The sequence below is a fragment of the Coptis chinensis genome, chromosome 6 (genome assembly GCF_015680905.1).
Source record: "Coptis chinensis isolate HL-2020 chromosome 6, ASM1568090v1, whole genome shotgun sequence".
NCBI classification, from domain to species: Eukaryota; Viridiplantae; Streptophyta; class Magnoliopsida; order Ranunculales; family Ranunculaceae; genus Coptis; species Coptis chinensis.
The window spans coordinates 39968133-39989284 of NC_141461.1; the positions used below are offsets into that span (position 1 = coordinate 39968133).

At 37.6% G+C, this 21152-nt stretch overlaps 1 protein-coding gene, 1 long non-coding RNA gene and 1 pseudogene across 2 annotated transcripts; 1 reads left to right on the forward strand and 2 right to left on the reverse strand.

Annotated features, from left to right (window-relative positions):
* Positions 1-2272: 2272 nt before the first annotated feature.
* Positions 2273-2904, reverse strand: LOC147492947 (uncharacterized). The gene is made up of 2 exons (XM_086567702.1): positions 2823-2904; positions 2273-2382 (listed from the first exon to the last, which is right to left on the reverse strand). The coding sequence occupies exons 1-2, from the start codon at positions 2902-2904 to the stop codon at positions 2273-2275; spliced, it is 192 nt and encodes a 63-aa protein (XP_086423828.1).
* Positions 2905-6995: 4091 nt separating this feature from the next.
* On the reverse strand, positions 6996-9582 carry LOC147492948 (pterocarpan synthase 1 pseudogene; annotated as a pseudogene).
* Positions 9583-17878: 8296 nt separating this feature from the next.
* On the forward strand, positions 17879-18586 carry LOC147492949 (uncharacterized). Its single transcript, XR_015199028.1, has 2 exons — positions 17879-18072; positions 18428-18586. It is a non-coding gene; the product is annotated as an uncharacterized LOC147492949 (long non-coding RNA).
* Positions 18587-21152: the final 2566 nt, after the last annotated feature.

A 21152-nucleotide genomic window follows, 5' to 3' on the forward strand; every position in this document is an offset into this window, starting at 1 on the left:
TGTTTTCAACTTAATGTTTTCTTAATGTTTAAGTAGGAATGATAAAAATCTAACATTTATAATAGACCCTTACTCCTTAGTTCCCTTATTGTAACATCCAATTTGTAGTTGTTCTATACTTTAGGTAGTTCGAATCCTTATTCTAACTCTACTCAACGAAGATCGTGAGTAAGGAACCTTGATTTCTTTTGCTTCAATTTAGAGAGTTCTAAACTCTAAGTGGTCGTAAAAGCTAATATCAATATATATTATATTTTAGTTACGTAAATTAGTAGAAAGTGAGAGGGCAAAATTGGAAAAGAAAAAATCCAGTTTTGGAAAAAAAAATACTGTTATGAGAGGAGTTTTATTTACAGGTAAAAGATGCCAATTTGTATTTATGTGACAATCAAAATGTCACATATTCTTGGTGGTGCATCTAACTAAAATGTGGAATGAGTTGCAACCCATATAGCACCCCAAAAACTAAAATGTCATTCCAATGGGGCTGCTAGAAGGCTCCTAAATTTGGCTGGTGTGATAAACCAAGCTAAATTTGTGGCTTTGTCTAGCAGCTGCCATAATATGTTTCGGGAGACGGACGACACAGTTTCTGCCGTCTGTGTGTTAAATTTCGACAGACGACAGAAACTGTGCCATCTGTAGGACGTTTATACAAAAATAAATTCAACTTAAGTTTACAACTAATGAAAGAACGTCAGAAACTATGTTGTCTATATCCCTTTAGCACCTCCATCTTCAACGCCTCCATTGGAACTGATTTTGAGTTTTTACCTCTCAAATTTAATTGGATAGTCAAAAATGCTAAAAATCCTACGTGGTGGTACTATAGCAGCCCATTATAGCAGCTCTCCATTAGACTTGCTCTTAATTATGCAGTTGATAGGAACCAAACGAAATTACAAATTATCATCCAGGGCAGTAAGCCAGTTCATCTCTTCCTCTTCTACTTTTCACGTATACAGGCTTCACTGTCCACTCTGCTCCAACATCATTCCTGAAACATTACATCACATCCAAGATATATTTTTTGGTAAAGGTCACATCCTAGATATAGATGAAGGTGTTAATGAATATCAGTTTCATTCACACAAATTGTGTACCGTTTATCAGTTTCATTATCAACCAAGTTGCAAGATACATTTTTCGGGATATATTGCTATAATTTTTCTCTTTAGATATCATAGAATTACAAAGTGGAGCAATTATATGAGCTTTGTCGGACGTAACAGTTATGCCCATTGAAAGTGTAATCAAGTATTCAAGTGACGGATAATTAAGCATAGGCCTGCATTGAATAGTTAATGAAAGGGGGACAGTTTTTCAAATGAAATGACAACCGGGAACATAAATAACCATGTGAGGAAGCTGATAAAGTTTACAGGTATCCTATCCAAAAAAAAAAGTTTACAGGTACTAGTAATCACCATATGATACAATTTCAAGATGAATCCTTATTTCCTCTATAGGTATGGTTCGGTGAGCACTGGAAAGGAATAACAATAATGCTTAAAGAATGTAACATGAAAGGAAATGTAGACATCGCTAGCTTGAATTGAGACCGTAAATATGCTCTCTACTATTGATGTTGTACTAGTATAGATCGAATGGTGACCTGATAAACACCCCCTCCCAATATGTTGCTAGATCAGTTTACACGATCTTGAATCATTTTTAATATCATTAAATTCCTCATAGCATGCTCCATTAGAATGTCTTACCCAGCCAGGAGCTTGATGTTCCCACAACCCATGTTAAAGCTACCATTTATTAAGTGGATACCTGTTGATTGTTGTTGGGGTATACATTTATAATTAACGAATTTTCTCGGTACATGCCTGATTTAGAAAGGATGCCTTTTCTTTGCTCATGTTTCCACCTGCATGCAAATAAAATAGGTTCTCCAGGCCAAGACATGCACTAGGTTTGGGCCTTTTCTTTGCGAGCTGAAGCTATCACAGTCCATTAGGGACTTCCATTCCTCTGTGCCTCTGTTGATGAGATTGCCTGTATCACCTGTATGTAGAGTTGTAGAGTTAAAAACAAATTACAGTGAAAAATGGCTGATTTGTGCACAATAGATATAGTACATTGTATGAACCCATATTTTGAATTCATCAGCTGAACCCATTTGGGTTGCCTACGTACCCCCTTATCGGGGGATCAAGCTGCGCCGTAGTTCTCCCCTATCTCCTCCCTCTTGTGTCTCTCTCCTGGAGTCGACTCCTCTCTCTCTCCTCTCTGGGCGTTGTCTCCTCTGGACGTCGTCTTCCTACTCCTCTTCTCTAGATCTCTCCTCCTTTTCCTCTTCCTCCTCCTCCCTGGACGACATCTTCCTACTCCTCTTCTCTAGCTCTCTCTTCCTCTCTAGACGTCGTCTCCCTACTCCTCTTCTCTAGATCTCTCCTCCTCTTCCTCCTCATCTCTGGATGTCGTCTCCCTACTCCTCTTCTCTAGCTTTCTCTTCCTCTTCCTCTTCTTCTCTAGATCTCTCCTCCTCTTCTCTAGATCTCTCCTCCTCTTCCTCCTCCTCTCTGGGAGTCGTCTCCCTACTCTTCTTCTTTAGATCTCTCCTCCTCTCTGGACGTTGTCTCCCTAATCTTCTTCTCTAGATCTCTCCTTCTCCTCTCTGGACGACGTCTCCCAACTCCTCTTCTCTAGATCTCTCTTCCTCTTCCTTCTCCTCTCTGGACATCGTCTCCCTACTTCTCTTCTCTAGCTCTCTCTTCCTCTTCCTCCTCCTCTCTGGAGGTCGTCTCCCTACTCCTCTTCTCTAGATCTCTCCTCCTCTTCCTCCTCCTCTCTGGATGTCGTCTCCCTACTCCACTTCTCTAGCTCTCTCTTCCTCTTCCTCTTCCTCCTTCTCTCTAGACGTTGTCTCTTCTGGGAGTCTCTGGACGTCATCTCCTCTGGTTGTCGTCTCCTCTGGAAGTCGCCTTCTCTCTCCTACTCTAGTTGTCTCCTCCCTCTAGCCCTCTCTTTTTCCTCCCTCTCTTGCCCCCCCCCTTCTCTCCTTTCCTCTTTCCTCTTTTCCCCCTCTCCTCTTTTAGGTTTACTGCCCACTTATATCCTATGGTCTTGGGCCTATCTCTTGGCCCAATACATACCCATCTATGAATATGGTTACTACATACATCTCAAATTGTTTGAAACTTATTCCAAAAATATACTTATTGTTAAATAATTAAGAAAATCAAATTGATATAACAAATATTTCATGAACAAACTTTTAGTTCAACAAACAAACAAACTTTTTAGTTCAACGAATGAACTTAATTTACCAATGATTAAATTCGAGCCTAGTGATGACCACTCTGTCCTCAAGACAAATTTTCTCGCTCTCGGTGCTCAAGGTTGATAAACAATTGTCTCCTAAGATAGAACGGATTTCATTCTAAAGAATGTAGCACTTCAAGTCCAAAGAATCAAAGAACGCAACATTGTGTTTGTACTCGAACAACGAAAAACTTGTAGAGAGTGAATGCACGAAAAATAATGCAAATTACTTTATCCAAAGATTATTTCAAAATATGATTTTAGTTGGTTTTATAGAAAAGTATATATGCACCTTTTCGAAGAGTTGCACACCTCTTCAAAAGGAAACATGTTTTGAAAAGACACAACCTTTTTCACAAAACCAAATTCGGTTACGGTAGTTACATAAACTACCTTCTAGAAGAAATATTACTTATACACCATAAGCCTAAGCCTAAAGTATAAGCTAAGTCACATTATTTCTACTCAAGTGGGTACACTAGACACAATTTCTTATTCATCATTAAATGGTTTTTAGACTACTCAAATGTCTAAAAATTCCTAACACAAAGAACTTCATTTCTAAAACATTTTTCCAACACAAACTATACAGATGTTTGTAATATCAAGATAAAATTCCAAGTATATATGATCTGGTTGTATGTCAGATTCCATACTTGAGGGTCTTATAGTTCTTGTAATTTCACGACTATCTTTTTGAGTCACATTACTGAATGACATTCATGCTAATCCCTACACAAGAATACATATAGGAACAGTTGTATGTTGATAGTGTAAAACTGGTTTGGGCCTTGGGAATACAATTGATCTCCATTGTTCATCTCCTAGAAGGCAAAATCAGTTTTATGGTGTCACACATCTATAACATAAGACACTAAAACTACTCAGACAAAAAAATGTTGGTTCAAATCTATTATCTATATACTAAAGCAGAGACCTCTAAAAGAGATTTTTCTCTCTCCTAGGTGACACTCTAATATAAGAGATACATTTTTCTCTCTTACATGGCTTTCTACCATGCCACGTGGACTCTTTAGAGAGTTTGATTCAATTTCCACTTTCCAAAAGAGTTCCTACTTACGATTAATATAGCTCTACCACATGGTTTCCTATTTTAGTACAACTCTCCCAACTTTCTACTATCTATATACTAAAGCAGATACCTCTAAGAGAGGATTTTCTCTCTCCTAGGTGGCACTCTAATATGAGAGATAACTTTTTTTTCTCTCCTACGTGGCTTTCTACCATGCCACGTGGACTATTTAGAGAGTTTGATTCTATTTCCACTTTCCAAAACAGTTCCTACTTACGATTAATATAGCTCTACCACATGGTTTCCTATTTTAGTATAACTCTCCCAACTTAAGTGCAATTCAAATTAGTCCCCACAAATTCCACAAACATAATTATATTTAACTAGCAATTATTTTCTAAAAAATAGGAAAGAAATTACCACACAAATTCCCCATCTTAAGTGCAATTCAAATTAGTCCCCACAAATTCCACAAACATAATTATATTTAACTAGCAATTATTTCCTAAAAAATAGGAAAGAAATTACCACACAAATTCCGCACATATAAAGAATATATCAATTATTTCCTAACAAATAGGAAACATGATCTTATTACCCCCAAAATTATATAGATTTTTCTTCAATGTGGACTTAAAGATCAACATAAGTCATTTAACAAGACGTACTATTTTAGTACAACTCTCCCAACTTAAGTGCAATTCAAATTAGTATGTATAATTATTTCCTAAAACATAATTATTTTTAACTAGATATTATTTCCTCAAAAATAGGAAATAAATTACCCCACAAATTCCTCAAAAATAATTATGTTTAACTAGCAAAGAGGATGTTATGTCATAAAATTATAGGCATTGACACCACCAAAATAAATGTGCATAATGGGACTTGAAATGAAACACACTAAAGAAGAAGATAAATTGAATATGGCAAATACACAAGGAGACTCTTAATTATTGAGATGGCCAAAAAATTTCGAATTAAGCTATCAAGTTTAATATTAAGGGGACTGGGGATAAAAAAAAACTTGAATATTTTGTATTTATAACTTATAACTTATAAGTTCTTACTACTATAAGTGATTGCTACAGTTTGTACCTACATACATTAATTGTGATGTATTAGTTGGGGTGTTCACGTGTGGTGTCAGGAGTTGCTATCAAAATGAAGCATTTTCTATTAGAGGGGACTAGGGGAGATAAAAAAAACTTGAATATTTTGTACTTATAACTTATAAGTTCTTACTACTATAAGTACTTGCTACAGTTTGTACCTACATAGATTAATTGTGATGTATTAATTGGGGTGTTCACGTGTGGTGTTAGGAGTTGCTATCGAAATGAAGCATTTCCTATTAGGAAACTCTCGATCTATAGGAGAAGTTTAAATCTTATTAGCCTTAATGATAAGGAAAAAAAAAAAAAAAAGGTACCAACCGTTCAAGTAATAAAAAATTATAAGGAAAAATGAAAGTAAAAAAATTATAGAGAAAAATGAGAGTAAAGAGGCATATATATGTGGTATATATCCATCCATATTAAATTGCGGATACATCAATGATAGAACCATTTTTTATTGGACTAAATACAAATATAGGTCCTCTAATATATGAAATGCAATAAAATAGAAAAGAAATCAAACAAGGGAGACAGATGACAAGAAATTATAAGAAACCAATTTGCTCATTTTATATGAAATGAAGAAGATTTTGCTCAACATGTTCTATTCGATACGGGTAGGAGAAGAACCTGACTCGGTAGTCATACAAATTGGTTGATGATTTTGAAGAACTGGAAACTGAAGAAGAGTCAACCGAGGATCGTGGTAGTCATTCACAAAAAGCCAAACTTTCAATCATTTTTAATGATAACTAAGTTATAAAGTCGGTTGTTGAATTGAACTCCTTATGGACATTACCTTGTGTATCAATTCCCAAACCAATCTTTTGCAACACCTTCTCACTCAATGCATCAAAATATTGTCATGCAACCATTAGGTAAGTTTACAGTTACTTCGAAACAAAAAAACAAAGTTAATATATAGTGTATGACCACCATATCAAGACATAAATAGTACTACCTACTACGACATACGTAATTTTGATGTCTAGAAATTATAGATTAATTTTATGAACAACACCACCAAAAGAACAACCGAACAAGTAGAAGACGAGTCAATAAGCACAAGTGAATAACTAACATGTTGGGATCCTATTTTCTGAATAATAAGAAATAATAAATGGCTTCAGATGCATAAGTGGACAACATGCAATGATTGATTAAGTGTAGTCAGAGCACGCAAAGAACAAAGTCTACCTACAATTCCAGAAAAATATTACAAGAGATCAGTTATTGCCTATTCAATTTCAGAGAACTTCACAAAAGAGTCCTCAGGAATCGACCAATCAAAGCAGTAAAGATTCTCCATCATCTATGCCTTTTAGGCAACACACTGTTACCCATTTGGAGTCCCCAACTAAGAGCAATTTGTGCAGGAGTCTTTAACAATTTCTTTGACACCATACTTAATCTTATATGCTTATGCACAATACTCTTTAGCCATGTTGAACTAGGGGAACCTAATGATTAATATCCCTGCAAAGTGAAGGCCATGAGATATGGAAAAAAGCTCTGCAAAGAGGGGTAGGGGTATAATATTAAAGTTAGAAGCTTAAGTTCCTTAAAACTTATAACTCACGGATAGGTGTACTCCATTCAATTGGCAAAAGGCACGCAATTAAGACTGTTGCCAAGCTGGGTGGCATTCCACCTGATTGACAACAGTAAGGAAATTTGAAACTTCCAAAAACTCTCCCAACTTTTTTGACAAAAAAATTCTAATACCAATAGCACGAGACTTGCCAAAATCATAAAGACCTTCCACTGCTTTCCAATCTAGGTACTAAGAAATTCAGGTTGGAAATTCATGTGAATCTATTATAATTTTCAAACATGGGCAATCGTATGTGGCGATTTTAAGAACAACATCTAGACAGGGATTGAGATATATATCTAAATTATCTGGACAATGTAGTTCATTTATTAAAATGTGTAAATATATAAGACCTCATTAATGATTTGACCGTACTTTGGATGTATAAACTAGAGCATGTATATTGATTACTCAAAGCAACATGCATGCAAATATACAATGATATACATTAATACAGTGATAGACAATTACACATGACCAAGTACAATAAAGATTGGAGAACAAAATTTTCTTTCTCTAATATAATAGGCCCACACAGGAACAAAAACAACTTATCTGGCCTATTAGTTTAAAATTCTCAACAAAAAAAAGAATGGGCTTCTCAGAACATCCCATAACATCAGTGTTACTTAAACAATTCAACAACTGAACCGTTACCTATATCATATTACACTATGAACTAAAATACTGGACAGGTTAAAGAGGTGCTGAGGTGGGATGGTCAACGAAGTAGTATATTTCCAAGAAAACAATAAACAATGCAACAATATACTATACATTACTACAGATTTAATCAATTACCAATTATCTAGAACGGATTTACTCATTGCACTAAAAAATATATTCAAAAACAAATATATATATATATATATATATATCAAATAAATACCTGCAATAACACTGTCAAGAACGAAGAAGAATTGTTGAAGGCAACGAATGCAACTGATGAAGAACATAAAAGGAATTTAAAAATTCAAAAAGAATATAATAACTTCAAATTAATTCAAAGAGAAATGAAGTAATAACTTCATTCTCAATTTCAAGTTTCAACTAATAAATTGGACACGGGTTTCACGAAAAAAGGTCAAAATAGGAGACACCAGGATACATGCTCTAACTCAAGAGATACATACTCTTCACTCTAAAAACAACTAAGTTTGGACGAATTACAATAGCCAAGCCCAAAGCCCAAAGCCCATTAAAATACTAGCTATTAAAGTCGGTTTATATGTAAGTCGAATCCAGTATGACTCTCAATAGTCTCAATTCAAATATATGAAACAAGTTGGCAGTACTAAAAAACTGTAATTGGAACAATATATACATGCAATGTTTTTGGGGTTTGGAGGGATGGCATATCTGGCTGCAGACTATCTTTCCAAGCAATACAAGCCACAAGAATAAGCATAATGGTTTTGAAGGTTTTTTTTTTTTTTTTTTTTTTTTTTTTTTGTAAATTCTACTTCAACTTGGAAATTTCAAGTGATGATAGTAAAATTAGTAATGGGTCACTGTCTCATTGGTTGGGTTAGTTGCTTATACTCTTAGGAATCTTACGCGAAAGAGCCATACACATTTTGTGCTTGAATTATACCATAAATTTTTTAAATATAAAAACTATCATAATAAAATCTTTCTTTTACATCACGAAAGATACCTAAAATATTCCGGGCGTATGCTCGGGTTCAAAATCTAGTAGCATCTATTAATATCACCGAATACATTGTTAAAATACTTTTACGAGAGCTTTATCGAAAATGTGAGAAAACGAGGAGTAAACAATAAATATTTCTTGGTCTATACTAGGTAGTAAGACTAGTAGAAACAAAAGATTTTCAATAATGGATTCAGGCTGCCCCCAAAAATAAACCGAAACTAAAAGCCCCGTTAGGCTATGAAAATCCCACTACAGTATTAAAAAGTAAAAACCCAAACAGAAGCCCAGAAAAAGAAAACAATATGCCCAATGTTGCAGATCTTGCATTGGACACTTGGAAACTAAGGGCCGGCCCTGAATGGATTACAGTCACATTGTACTCAACAACTGCATCTCCTAGAGTATTAGACCAAACAGTATGTGCAAGTGCATATCCACGAGCGGACCGAAAAAGACCGGTCCCTCCAACAATTGGCATCTCCCTCACTGTCTGGAGCACTGGATTCCTCCCCAAAACACTGAGTGTGCTTCCATTGTATTTATCCTCCATGAAAGCACAAGTGATGACCATCAGCAAACTCACATCTTGTTGAGCTGCCATTGAATATACCCCTTGAGCTTTTCCTATGAGTTTGGATGTGGATTCGGGCCCTTCTGTCAGAGGGTCATCGACAATCCTTGTAGTACCAAAACTTGCGGTGTCTTTGGGTCCAGCGATTACTATAGCTGATGCGTGATCACCACTTACGGTGTCATGGAAGTAGAAATGAAGATTAGTTACTTTCTCCTCCATTTTGTCCATGACTTTGGTTGCAGAGTACCAACCAGAGTTTTCTCCATTGATGATGATGGAGAAGGTTGAGAGAAGGATCAGGTTGAAGAAGTATGTCAGAGCGGAAGCCATTTTGAGCAGTTGTTGAGGTAGAGGTTAAGGTACTTAAAATGGTATCCAGAAAGTAGAGTCGTTGATGGTGGTTATATGTCTCTGGGGTTTGTACAATGACCTTTAACCTGCTATTAACCTTTAAGCAAAAAAAATGTTTGTGGGGTTGAAATGTTGGGACGGGGTAGCTGACCTTCTGGAGGAAAATATCACTTTTTTCATTTGGAATCAGTATAATTTCTCTTTATTTGGTCAGCTAGCTATTCTAACAAATAGTTACCAAAAAAAAAGCTATTCTAACAAATGGCCTTTATTAGCAGACTAGTCGCAACCCAAATTACCCAAAGCTACACCACTCACGCAGTCACGCTATGGTGTCTAGCACGCTAACAGTTTTCAGTTTATTTGCAAGTGTTCAGGAATTAGGATTTTGATTATCATACAGTGTCACAGTTTACAAATGTTATATTATCTTTTATCCGTACATGCATGAATCAAATATTTTGCACTGCGTACGGCATTACATAGATCGTCATTAGTTGTTTTTTCTTATCTTTTTTGGAAAAAGCTAGGGGTTAATGAGACCCCAACCTTTTTATTAAATTAAAACTTAGTCCGCAAGTACATTTTTCCTACTCTATCCTCTCCGATCATATTACATAATTCTTGATCCAGCAGAGGGCTAAAGTACACTATTTGTTCTTCATTACAGTTACACTTTTTTGACAAGTAGTCTGCTACTTTGTTTTCTTCTCTATAGACATGTTTGTATTTCACTTGTTCGAACTCATTCATAATTTCTTGGATATGTGCTACCACGTTCCCACAATACCAAGACGGTTCCTCCTTCATATTCAGAATTTGCACCACTCTCGATGAGTCCGATTGTACTTCAAGTTTCTTGAGTCCTATTATTTCAGCACCTTCCAGCCCCCTCAGAACCCCCTAATAGTTCCTGATGGAGGACAGACAATTTTCTCGAGCTTCCATTGAATGCAAGGACAACATCCCCATTTTCATCTCTTATTGGCCCTCTATGACCTGCACTACCATCATGTAACGAACTATCTGTGTTCAAAGTGTGTAGGTGCTCCTCTGCCCTCTCCCATCTCACCCACTGTTGTGTTCTCTGTGTAAACTCTACCCTAATGCCCAGCTTTTGTAGCAACACGCTCAAGACCCTATCCTCTTTTACTAATTCTAGGGTTTTCCCAAGGTACGTCCTCATGTCTTCAAGCACCTTTGTAGCTACTATTTCAGCACCTCTCTTTCATCCTCGTTTTATCCTCCAATTGCCTTCGTTCCATATGGCTTGCACAGATGCACAAATCAAGGCTCTAATCACTTCATTTACCATGGAGTTAGCTCGACATAATCTCATGAGGTAGTACCATTTCACATGTGAGTTTCTCACCAACTATTCTAACCCCATAACCTTCTTTATACAAGTTCACACATATCTCGAATATGGACAGTCAAAGAATAGGTGACTAGAGCTTTCTTTATGCGCATTACAAAAACAACATTTAGAATTTCCTATCACTCTCTTCGCCACTAACCTGTTTTGAGTAGGAAGGGCACTAGAAAATAGTTGCCAAGTAGTGAAGGAATGATTTGGGACCGAGAGCTTCTCCCACACAATTCTTGCCCATTTGACTTTGCTTCACACAATTTTCAAACCCGCATAGGCTGAACAAATCGAGAAAGAATCTATTGGCATTTGAGTCCAAATGACCTTGTCCTCCACAAAATGAGAGTTTATATCTATCGCCAAGATCCAGTCCTTAACCTCACATACAAGTAAGTCTAAAATAAGTCTTGACCAACCTCCATTTACTATGACAGAGTCCACCAAAGCTTCATCAGGGATGACATGTGCAAGTAGAGTTCTTGCTTGAACATTTAATACGAGGGGGCTTGAGCACCATGGATCATGCCAAAAACTGGTCCCTACTCCATTTGCAATCATATATCTTACAAACTTCCATGTATCTTCTCTGTGGCTCAGAATTCCCCTCCAAACCCAAGACCAATCACTCAGAACCTTCATAGTCCAGAAATGCCTCCCTTTAATTTGATGCTCCTAAGTCTATCTAACCCAAAGACACTCAAACTTCTGAGCTATCTTGAAGACAAGTCCACAGTAAGTAGCCATGTTCCATGTTCTTGGGTCTATCAATCCTAGGCCTCCACATTCCTTATCCAACTTGAGAGTTTCATGGCTGGAGTGGTGCATCTTTTTTCCCACGTTTGGGCCAGCCCAAATGAATCTATTGCAAAGTTTTGCAACCTTATCCAACACTCCTTTCGGTATGACAAAAGTCTTTGACCAATAATTCTAAAATGCTTGTAGGATTGATTGCACAAGATGAACTTTTCCCGCCCTGTTAAGTGTTTTATTCTTCCAGTTCAAAAATTTTGATGTGATCTTTTCTATGAGGGGAAGACGCTCTCTTGTACCCATTCGAGCAGATGTGAGAGGTAGGCCCAAATATAAGATAGGAGGAGTCACAAGGTTGATATTCATAGCAGTTGCCAATTCCAACCCTTCATCATACGTCATACTCCCAGTTCGAAGTGTAATCTTGGCATTACTTAGGTGAAGGCTTGTCATCTGGGAGAACGAGTGCAAGATACCTTTGACAGCCAGAATGGATTCCATGTTACCTTTGCAGAACAACAGAACATCATCGACAAAACACAGATGAGAAACAGACAGGTTATTGCATTTTGACTGCACTTGAATAGCTTTAGTTGCGAGGCCTTGTTGTAGCATAGCATTTAGAATCTCCATTACCAAAACAAAAAGGTAGGGAGAGACAGGGTCTCCCTGCCTTAACCCTCTCTTGCCTTCAAAAAAACCTTCAAGCGTCCCATTTACAAGAACAGGGTAATATGGGGAAGAAAAACACATATGTAACTACTCTATGAACAGGTCTAGGAACTTGAACTTGTATAGAATGACTTCTTGAGCTTGCCAGGAAACAGAGTCATATGCTTTCTTTATATCGAGTTTGATAGCACATCTCTTTTGCCCTTTCTTCCTTGTGTATCCTCTCAAGAGTTCATGAGCTAGCAACAAGTTGTCCTGGATATACCTTCCCGGAACAAAAGCGGATTGGGAAGATGAAATCAAAGAAAGGATATAATGCTTCATCCTGTTTGTTAGTACTTTTGACACACACTTATATATAATATTATAACATGCAATTGGTCTAAAAGCATCAATACTAACAGAAGAAGCACATGACTTTGGAATGAGACTAAGCAAGGTGGAATTTATACCTCTCAGCATCTGCTTATGAGTGAAAACAAACTTTATGGCTCTTGTAAAATATGCACCTACTACATCCCAACTACTCTTATAGAAAAAGGCATTAAAGCCATCCGGCCCCGGGGCCTTATTATCCTCCATAGCAAATAGAGCATCTTTTATCTCCAAGTCATAAATGGGAGACGCAAGAAGAACTCTAGTATCCTGGCTCACTTTAGCAAAAGTTAGACCATCAAGCCACTGAGGATCATAATAAGCATCTGATGTGACTCCCAGAGGCTCACTATAATACTGCACAAAAGCATCCACAACTGGTGCATGTCCCTCCTTTCTAACACCCTGTGTGTTTTGAATACACCATATGTTGCTTCTTGTTTTCTTTTCTTTTAGAGCATTGAAGAAATAGAACTACATTTGTCCCTAAAACATAACCAATCGATGTTGGTTTTATGAAACATCTCCGCTTCTTCCAGTTTAATTAGATAGCATAGATGTGCCTTTGTATTGAACTCCTGTAGACCGAGCGTAGAGTCCCAGGGATATAGTTTCATTCTCTCTTGAATACGTCTCAGCTCAATCCTTGTTTCTGCAACCAGTCTTTGAGTATTATAGCAAAAGGCCATTGCCCACCCTTTTAACACCACTTTCAGTTCTCTTAATTTCTTTGAGAGCATATAAACTGGTTTTCCATGGTCCCTGATTTCCCAGCATAGCTTTAAAGTTGGTATGAAATCAATATGTTTCCTCCAGAAATTACAAAATCGAAATGGAGGCTTGCTTCTGATAGTATTTCTGAAAGACAAGACCACTGGACTATGATCCAAGAGTCCTTGAGGAAGGAACTCCACCTGTGTGGCCAGCTGAAGAGAGCACCATGACGCATTTACAAGACATCTGTCAAGCTTGGACCACTTCCTCGCACTTATTCCTCCACTATTCCATGAACAAACACAACCTATTGCTGTGTGATCAAACAGCCCTGCAACATTTAGACAGCTAGCAAGCGGAGTAGTCTCTCTAGGATGAACTGTAGAGTCTCTAATGCATTCGTGGGGAAATAGTACATTATTTATATAACACCCCGTGTTTTTATACGTATTTTTCTATTTAATTAATTAATTTAATTGTTTATTTTAAAAATTCCTCGGATTGGACTCGGGATACGTGGGCCTAATTTTGGGCCCGAGTCTGTGTTGGGCTTGGGTTTCGGACCCAAGTATATAAACACTTTTTCTAGAAAATAGGGTTCAGAAGATAATATAAATTATTAAAAATGGAGGCAGAGAGAATTTGGGTTCTTTGGAGCATTGGGCCTTGAATTAATCGAGCTAGGAGGATTCGTCGAAATTTGCCGCTCATATGTGTGAGTAGCTATTTTGCTATTTCACCGGATTGATGATTTTCGTGTATCGGTGAATATTGTTTAATGTTTATGTTTTATATATTGGTCATTATATTGCTTTAATTAAAGGCCGTCCCGTCTGCATTTGAAAACTCTATTGAAAACGCTGTTGTGTAGTTAAAAACTTAAACTCGAAATTTTGGGATTTGGAACCGTTGGAACTTCTAAGTCGCCAATGGCGGGTCGTCAGCGAGTCAACAAAAGAAGAAATCGTCTAGTTTTTTTATTGAACGTTGTTTGTTGTGCGTGTTGGGTGTGAGGTATTGACGTTGGGTGGTGGGATCGAAGTTTTGTGTCCGGCAGAATGGCATCGCCTATATCGACGCCGGGTTTGAAACCTTGTCCCGGTGATTCTAAATTTCATCGGCTTGAATGGTTTGATTGGTTGATGGACGCCGGGATGTAGGATTGGGAACTGTTGAAGCTCCCAAAGGCGGTAATGGCGCCGGAAGCCATTCGGGCTACTTGAAGGTTTTGGATATTTGTGTTTTTATTGTTTGGGTTGGTCGGTTGGATGTGTTTTGGTTGGATTAAGGTGTGTGAGGGCTGTTGAGCTGGTGGTGAGGAAGCCATTAATGGCGGTTCAAATTATTCGAGATCTAGTTTTGAGAAAATATATATTGATTGATTTGGGGGTTTCGGGTTTTGTAAATATTGTATGGTTTTTCATTCTCGTCATTTTCGAGTTGGTTGGGACGAGTGGGGATGAGTGGTGGCCGGTGGGTTTCGGTGGTCATTGGAGGAGAACCGGTGAGAAGATGATGAACAGTGATCCGATTTTGGGCTTGGGCCTTAGTTTGTTTTGGTTGGGCCATAAACTTTATATGTTATGTTAGGCCCGATTCTATTTTAAGTTTTAGGCCCGATTCTATTTTAAGTTTTTGGGCCCGATTTTGGTTGTTTTGTTTTGGGCCCAATTTAATTAAGTTTTGGGACCCGGTTTAGTGTTAGTTGTGGGCGAGTTCTATTCGGATTTGGGCCAAACTAATTAGTTGTTGGGGCCCGGTTTGGAGTTTTTGGGCCTAAACACTAGTTAGTTATTGGGCCGGATTAATCCTTGGTTTCGGACCAGTTTCATATTAAGTTTAGTTTGGGCCCAGTTTAAGTAAGTTTTGGGACCAGTTCTAATATTAGTCTATGGGCCCGTTTCATTTGTATTTTTGGACCGAACCACTTAACTGTTTTGGGCCCGTTTCTAATATTGCTTGGGCCAGTCCATATAATTTAATATAGATCCAATTGGGTCAGGTAGAATAAATAAGTGGACTTTTAGACTTCCGGGTTCTAAGGTTTGGGTTTGGCCAGTTGGGTCCGAACCATTACCTTAGTCACGAGCCCGTGAACCATGCACCTTTGACCTTAGCCATGAACCATGGCTATGACTCTGAACCTGTCAAACACGGAAACGCCAGTTTGACTTTGACTAGGACAGTTTGACTTTGACCATCGATCGTTGACTTTGACCTTTGACCATGGACGGTTGACTTTCACCTTTGACTTTGACTTGGACAGTTTGACTTTGTCAGTTTGACTTTGACCATGAGGTGTTGACCTTTGACCGTTGACTTTGACTGTTGACCGTTGACTTTGACCGTTGACTGTGAATGTTGACTTTTCCAGTTTTTCATATGTTTGTTTATATGGATATATATATAGTAATAAAATACTGTCGGATATTGTATAACTTGGTTGGTAAATTATCTAATTTAGATTTGACGTGAGTAGTGTGTAAAGCATATTGGGCTTTGATTGTGGTATGGATTGTTTAATTGTACTCACGTTTTATGTGTATATTATATGGACACATATAGTAATAAAATGCTGTGGAAGCTTGTATAACTTTGGTTGCCATTATCTAAGAAAGATTTGACCTTGATGATTGGATATTTTTTTGTTAAACAAGAGAAAGTAAGTTCTGTGCGTCAGCTTTGCAACACAAAAAGCTTCGATGCGTTTGGATACCTGTGGAAAGAGTTGTTCCATTCGAAAGATATCCCGTCAGAAATCCAATTTGCTGAAATTAGGATTTTGACCGTTTTCAACCTAAATTTTCTTCTAGATAGTCTGAGATTGGGACTTCGAGTTCTACATGAAAAAGTATGTATACATACCTTAGTTTCTAAATAATTAAGTTACATGTCATTTGGATGAATGTAGAAAAAAAAACCATAGCATTGACTATGTGGCTGATAAGAACTACGAAGGCTTGATTCCAATCTTGAAAGCTTTGGATAATGAAGGCGACTTTGAGCAAAAAGTGCACCCACTACACTATACTATATTAAATATTATATATTAGTTATTGTGGTAACTATATGTGAACGCGGATGATTGTAATGCGTGATTGTGGTTATTTAACATGTATTCACGAAACATTTAACTAATGTGTTATTCCTGATTGAACCTTTTGATATCTATGATTTATATAATTGATAATGAGGTGAGTTGATTAGTTATTGTGTTTGGAATCTTTAGTAATGAATTATTGTTTGAGACGATGTTTGTTTTGTAATAAAAATATTATAATAAAATGAGAACTCATGAGTGTTAAAAATCCGGTGTAAAAGTGTCCGGTGAAAGTTTAATGTGTCGCCCACATCTTTAGAACTCTCCACGCCTCAGGATTTGGTAATGAGATATTATGACTTGTGATGTCATGTGATAGTTGGGTATTCATTGAATGTGCCATGAATGACCCGGGTATTCATTGAATGTGCCATGAATGACCCAATCGTTTGGACTGCCCTAGAGAGGAACTAAGGTATTCGCCTTGCGGGTTGGTCGTATTCCTTGAATGTACGGGAATGTAGGTTTGGGTATTCCTTGAATGTGGCGGGAATGACTCAGGGCATTTATTGAATGTGCCATGAATGGCCCGTTAGTGTTATGATGGGTATTCCTTGAATGTGGCGGGAATGACCCAAGGTATTCATTGAATGTGCCATGAATGACCTGATATTTTGTTATGCCCAAAAGAGGCTTTGTGATTATGTGTATGGAAAGCCCAGAGATGGCTGTGACTCACAAGTTACGAGTTTACAAGATGAAAGTATGTTTCCTGGAGGCGATATCCCGCTTGGGACGTATGTCTTGTAGTGGTACTCGGTGTGAGTGAGGCGCACGGATATGTGTGATTTGGCAAATGTGTGTAGTGCAAATCGTGGAGTAGGAACTAAAGGTTGGGCTGTGTCTTTGAATAAATGAGTCAACGAGATAAGTAATAAGCAAAGTAAAATATTGATTTTACGTGTGATGGAGTTATTGCATATGATGTATATGATTTCTTATGATAAATGTTTACGTGGTTTGTATGAGTTGATACTCACAAGGGATGAATGTACTCCTTGGTTGTGACTTTTCCTCGTTCTCATAAGTAGGCGAAAGTGATACTAAAGTAAAAGTATATAAATTGTGTGATGTTATGGATATGAAGTGTGACGGTGAATAATATTAGTAAATGATTGTAATTTCTATGCGGATTTGTGAAATGACTATAACTTGATATGTTATTACGAAAATATTAATGACTTGTGATAGTCCGAGATCTATGGTTATGCCTTGAAAACTTTTTATGACGTAATCTTTGTCATATGAATGACTATCATTGATATAGGTATTATGATAAGTGATATTCCTCAAAGATACGGGACGAACCAGGTTATATCAATTAGACTTCAATGTCTTAAATGAGGTTGGGTCATGAATAGAATTTTGACTGGCTGAGATAAATCAATTTATTGTGATGTCTAACTCTGTTTTGCAGGAGGGTAGGAGCTATTAATCTTTTCTGCAGGGACGTAAATATCCTACCCTAAGACGACGTGTTGGCTTAAAGGTAAGGTATACCAAACTCATATTTAATTAGGTTATCATATGTGCAGTTAATAAATGAAATGTAAGTGGTATTGTATTGTGAGTTATCTTGGAAAGTGGGAATGACGAGTAATATTATATGAGATTCTTGGAATTTGTATGTTGGGGGTGGAATCTTACTTGGGAAGAAACTACACGCCGTTTTTGGAAAACGGAACTATATTGTCTTCCAAGTTGAAATTGTTTGAAATGTTACATTTATTCATTTGAAATATTATTATATATATTTTGTTGTTAGTCTACTCATACCAGCAAATTCAATTTGCTGACCCATGTTTGCTTTGTTTTGCAACGTGGGTGTGTTCTTGGAAACATAGATGGTGGAGTGCAGTGGATGAAGACACGTGACTTGGATTTGCTCTTGGAGTCTTCTGGTTTAAGTTTTTAAAGTGTACGGTTTTGAATTGAAACAAATATAATAGAGTTGGTTAGTAAAAATTTTATTTGTAAATGAAGCGTTGTTCTTTCAGTTTTAATCTGATCTCAGAGTTTAATATCGTGGTTGATAATATGTTAGTGGGTTTTGTTTCACCCCGGGTTTCCAGGTGAGTGAATATCAGTTTTAATTATTCTGGAAATTTGGGGTGTGACAATTTAGGTCCCCCATCATGCACCACGGTCCATTTATGCTTAAACTCATAATTTTTATTTATTCCCACAAAACAAGTCTATCTTGCCGTCTATTACTTGCATAAACAACAGTTAAGAGGAATTGGAACCCAAATTGTACCACTGTTACCTTGCAATGGATAAACTGAGCACTCGCCACCTCCTTGGTTATACTCAAAATACTTGGATCCCAAATGAGCCACACTCGTCCATGCTCATCGCTTGAATAATTGTTCAAAACATCCCATCCTCGGCATACAATGTTTATACGTGATAGATGGAAGCTTTTCTATCTTCACCTTCGTTTCCAGAAGGCCCATACACGCCATTTTATTTTCTTCTCTAAACTTTTTCAACTGCCTTGCTTTGTACAGTCGTTTATTCCCTTAACATTCCAACTACAGACTTTTATCATTAAAGAGAGTTTTAATGTCCCTTCCTCTTGCCCAATCCTTTAGGCCTTCCCTTTCCACGCTTTCCTGACTTACCAACTTGTTCAGATTGATTCTTCTGATTTGTTTGGGATCGAGTCTTAACCCTAGCGGGAGTATGCACTTCAGGAGTGACTCCTTCCAAAGGACGAGCCCTTGTGTCCCCACATAGTTCTAGTTCGGCATCTGAAAGATCATCTTCAGGGTCCATCAAACTTTCAAACACATTTCTATCCTCATAGAATACATCATCACATGGATTACTCGGCCATATTTGCGGCAATGGGGGTTCCACTACAACCAATCTAGAATTTTGCATATCCTCTAACTGTCGTTCTTCTCGTTCTAGATGTGTGCACCACTGTGCCAGGGTAAAACAATCGAACATCAGTATTAATTGTTCTAACCGGGATATGCTCACCACTCATCTCAGGACCATTTTGCAAGTTTACGTGTACTCCTTTTGGGCTTCCAAGACAACCATCATGTCGTTGTTGTAATCCACGATGAACTCTACCATCTACTACGTTTACATTTTGCATAACCCCATTTCCACCTTGCATCTCACCACAAGCCTCTGCATTAGCTACTGCTAATGTCAGTTCATTATTTGGCAGCACTGTTTCCACCGTTTCAGACGTTGACGCTCCGTCGTCATAAATATTCTCCTGAGTAATAGCTACAGGAGTAACAACTACTAGGGTAACAACTACATATCTTTGTTGGTTTCTCCTTTGTGTCCATACCCTTCTGGTCCTCCCATTACACTTATCTGAAGTATTATCAAATTTGTTACATGTATCACATGAAATGGGTTTCCACAGGTATTCAAGGGGGATGACAACTTCTCTTCCACCAGCTTTGACCTTTATAGTTTCCTTGTACACATGGTTCACCGAAACTCTATGCAGAATCGGGCAAAAGTAAGTCTCTTTCTTTTGGTTGTTGCTTCATCCATAAACATAGGGGAGCCACCTACAAGACTCGCAAGATACGACAGCCCATCTAACATCCATATCTCCTTTGGTACATCAAGTAACTTCACCTAAACAGGCGTCGTAGCCACTTTGTTTTTATAGCTATCCACTTCCACTGTCCAAGGTTTTACTAAAATACTCTACCAGCAATAAACACTAGTCCTTCTTCTAGCACCTTTTGCCTATCCTCACCACTCGTAAAATTCATGTAAAAGAGGTCTTTGTTAGTTGTGATCTCGAATGACCCTTTTAGCTTCCATGTCTTCTCAAGAACATCTTTGACCAGAGGAAAAGCTAGTCTTTTATCAACGAAATATCCCACAAGGTATTCAGCCCACTCTTGTTTCCCTTGTTCAAGTATATCCTCAGGGAATAGAGCTACTCCATCAATTAAGATCAGGGAAAACTCTTTAAACTTCACATTTGAGGTATGTGAGTTTGGCCTGTTGAACAAGTCACTCCAGATTCCACTTCGCACAACCCCCGTATTGCTTGAAGCTACATTTGTACCAGGGCTAACAGGGGGCGCTTGAGAGACCGACAAAGTTGTATCAACATTCTGGGGTGGTGTTTGTGCACACATTGAATCCATAACAACGTTTTTTTTTTAAATGATCTAGAGGGAATAAGAACTAGAAAGGAGCTAGCTTTCTCTGAACTCCAATGGAGGATTTTACCAGAAAAAGCATAAAACAATATGATCGTTGGAGATAAGACCTCTCACCTAACTTATTTTGCTAAACCGGGAAATAAAAGGGACACCAGATCAGCGAAGAGTAACTTAAGTTATGTTGTCCCCAGCCGCCCCACATACGGTCCCCGATCCCCATTAGTTGTTGGGCTCAGAAAAGCATATATTTACAAGGCATTGAAATTGTAGAATAAGTACACAATTAACTTCATGTTATAGTTGCATTTTTATATTGATGACCATAAGTTTATATCATCTACAAAGTGAATGTTGGAATACATTTGATGAAGCGATGCAATGATACAAGAGTATATCTCTTCTTTGTTAAATTTGT

Bases quoted from the DNA above. Each gene is read 5' to 3' on its own strand.
- LOC147492947 (XM_086567702.1), bottom strand. From the start codon at position 2,904: ATGACGTCCAGAGACTCCCAGAAGAGACAACGTCTAGAGAGAAGGAGG. The intron at 2,383-2,822 runs GTAGGGAGACGA...GAAGAGGAGTAG, and splicing joins GAGAGAGCTAGAGAAGTGGA to GGAGACGACGTCTAGAGAGG.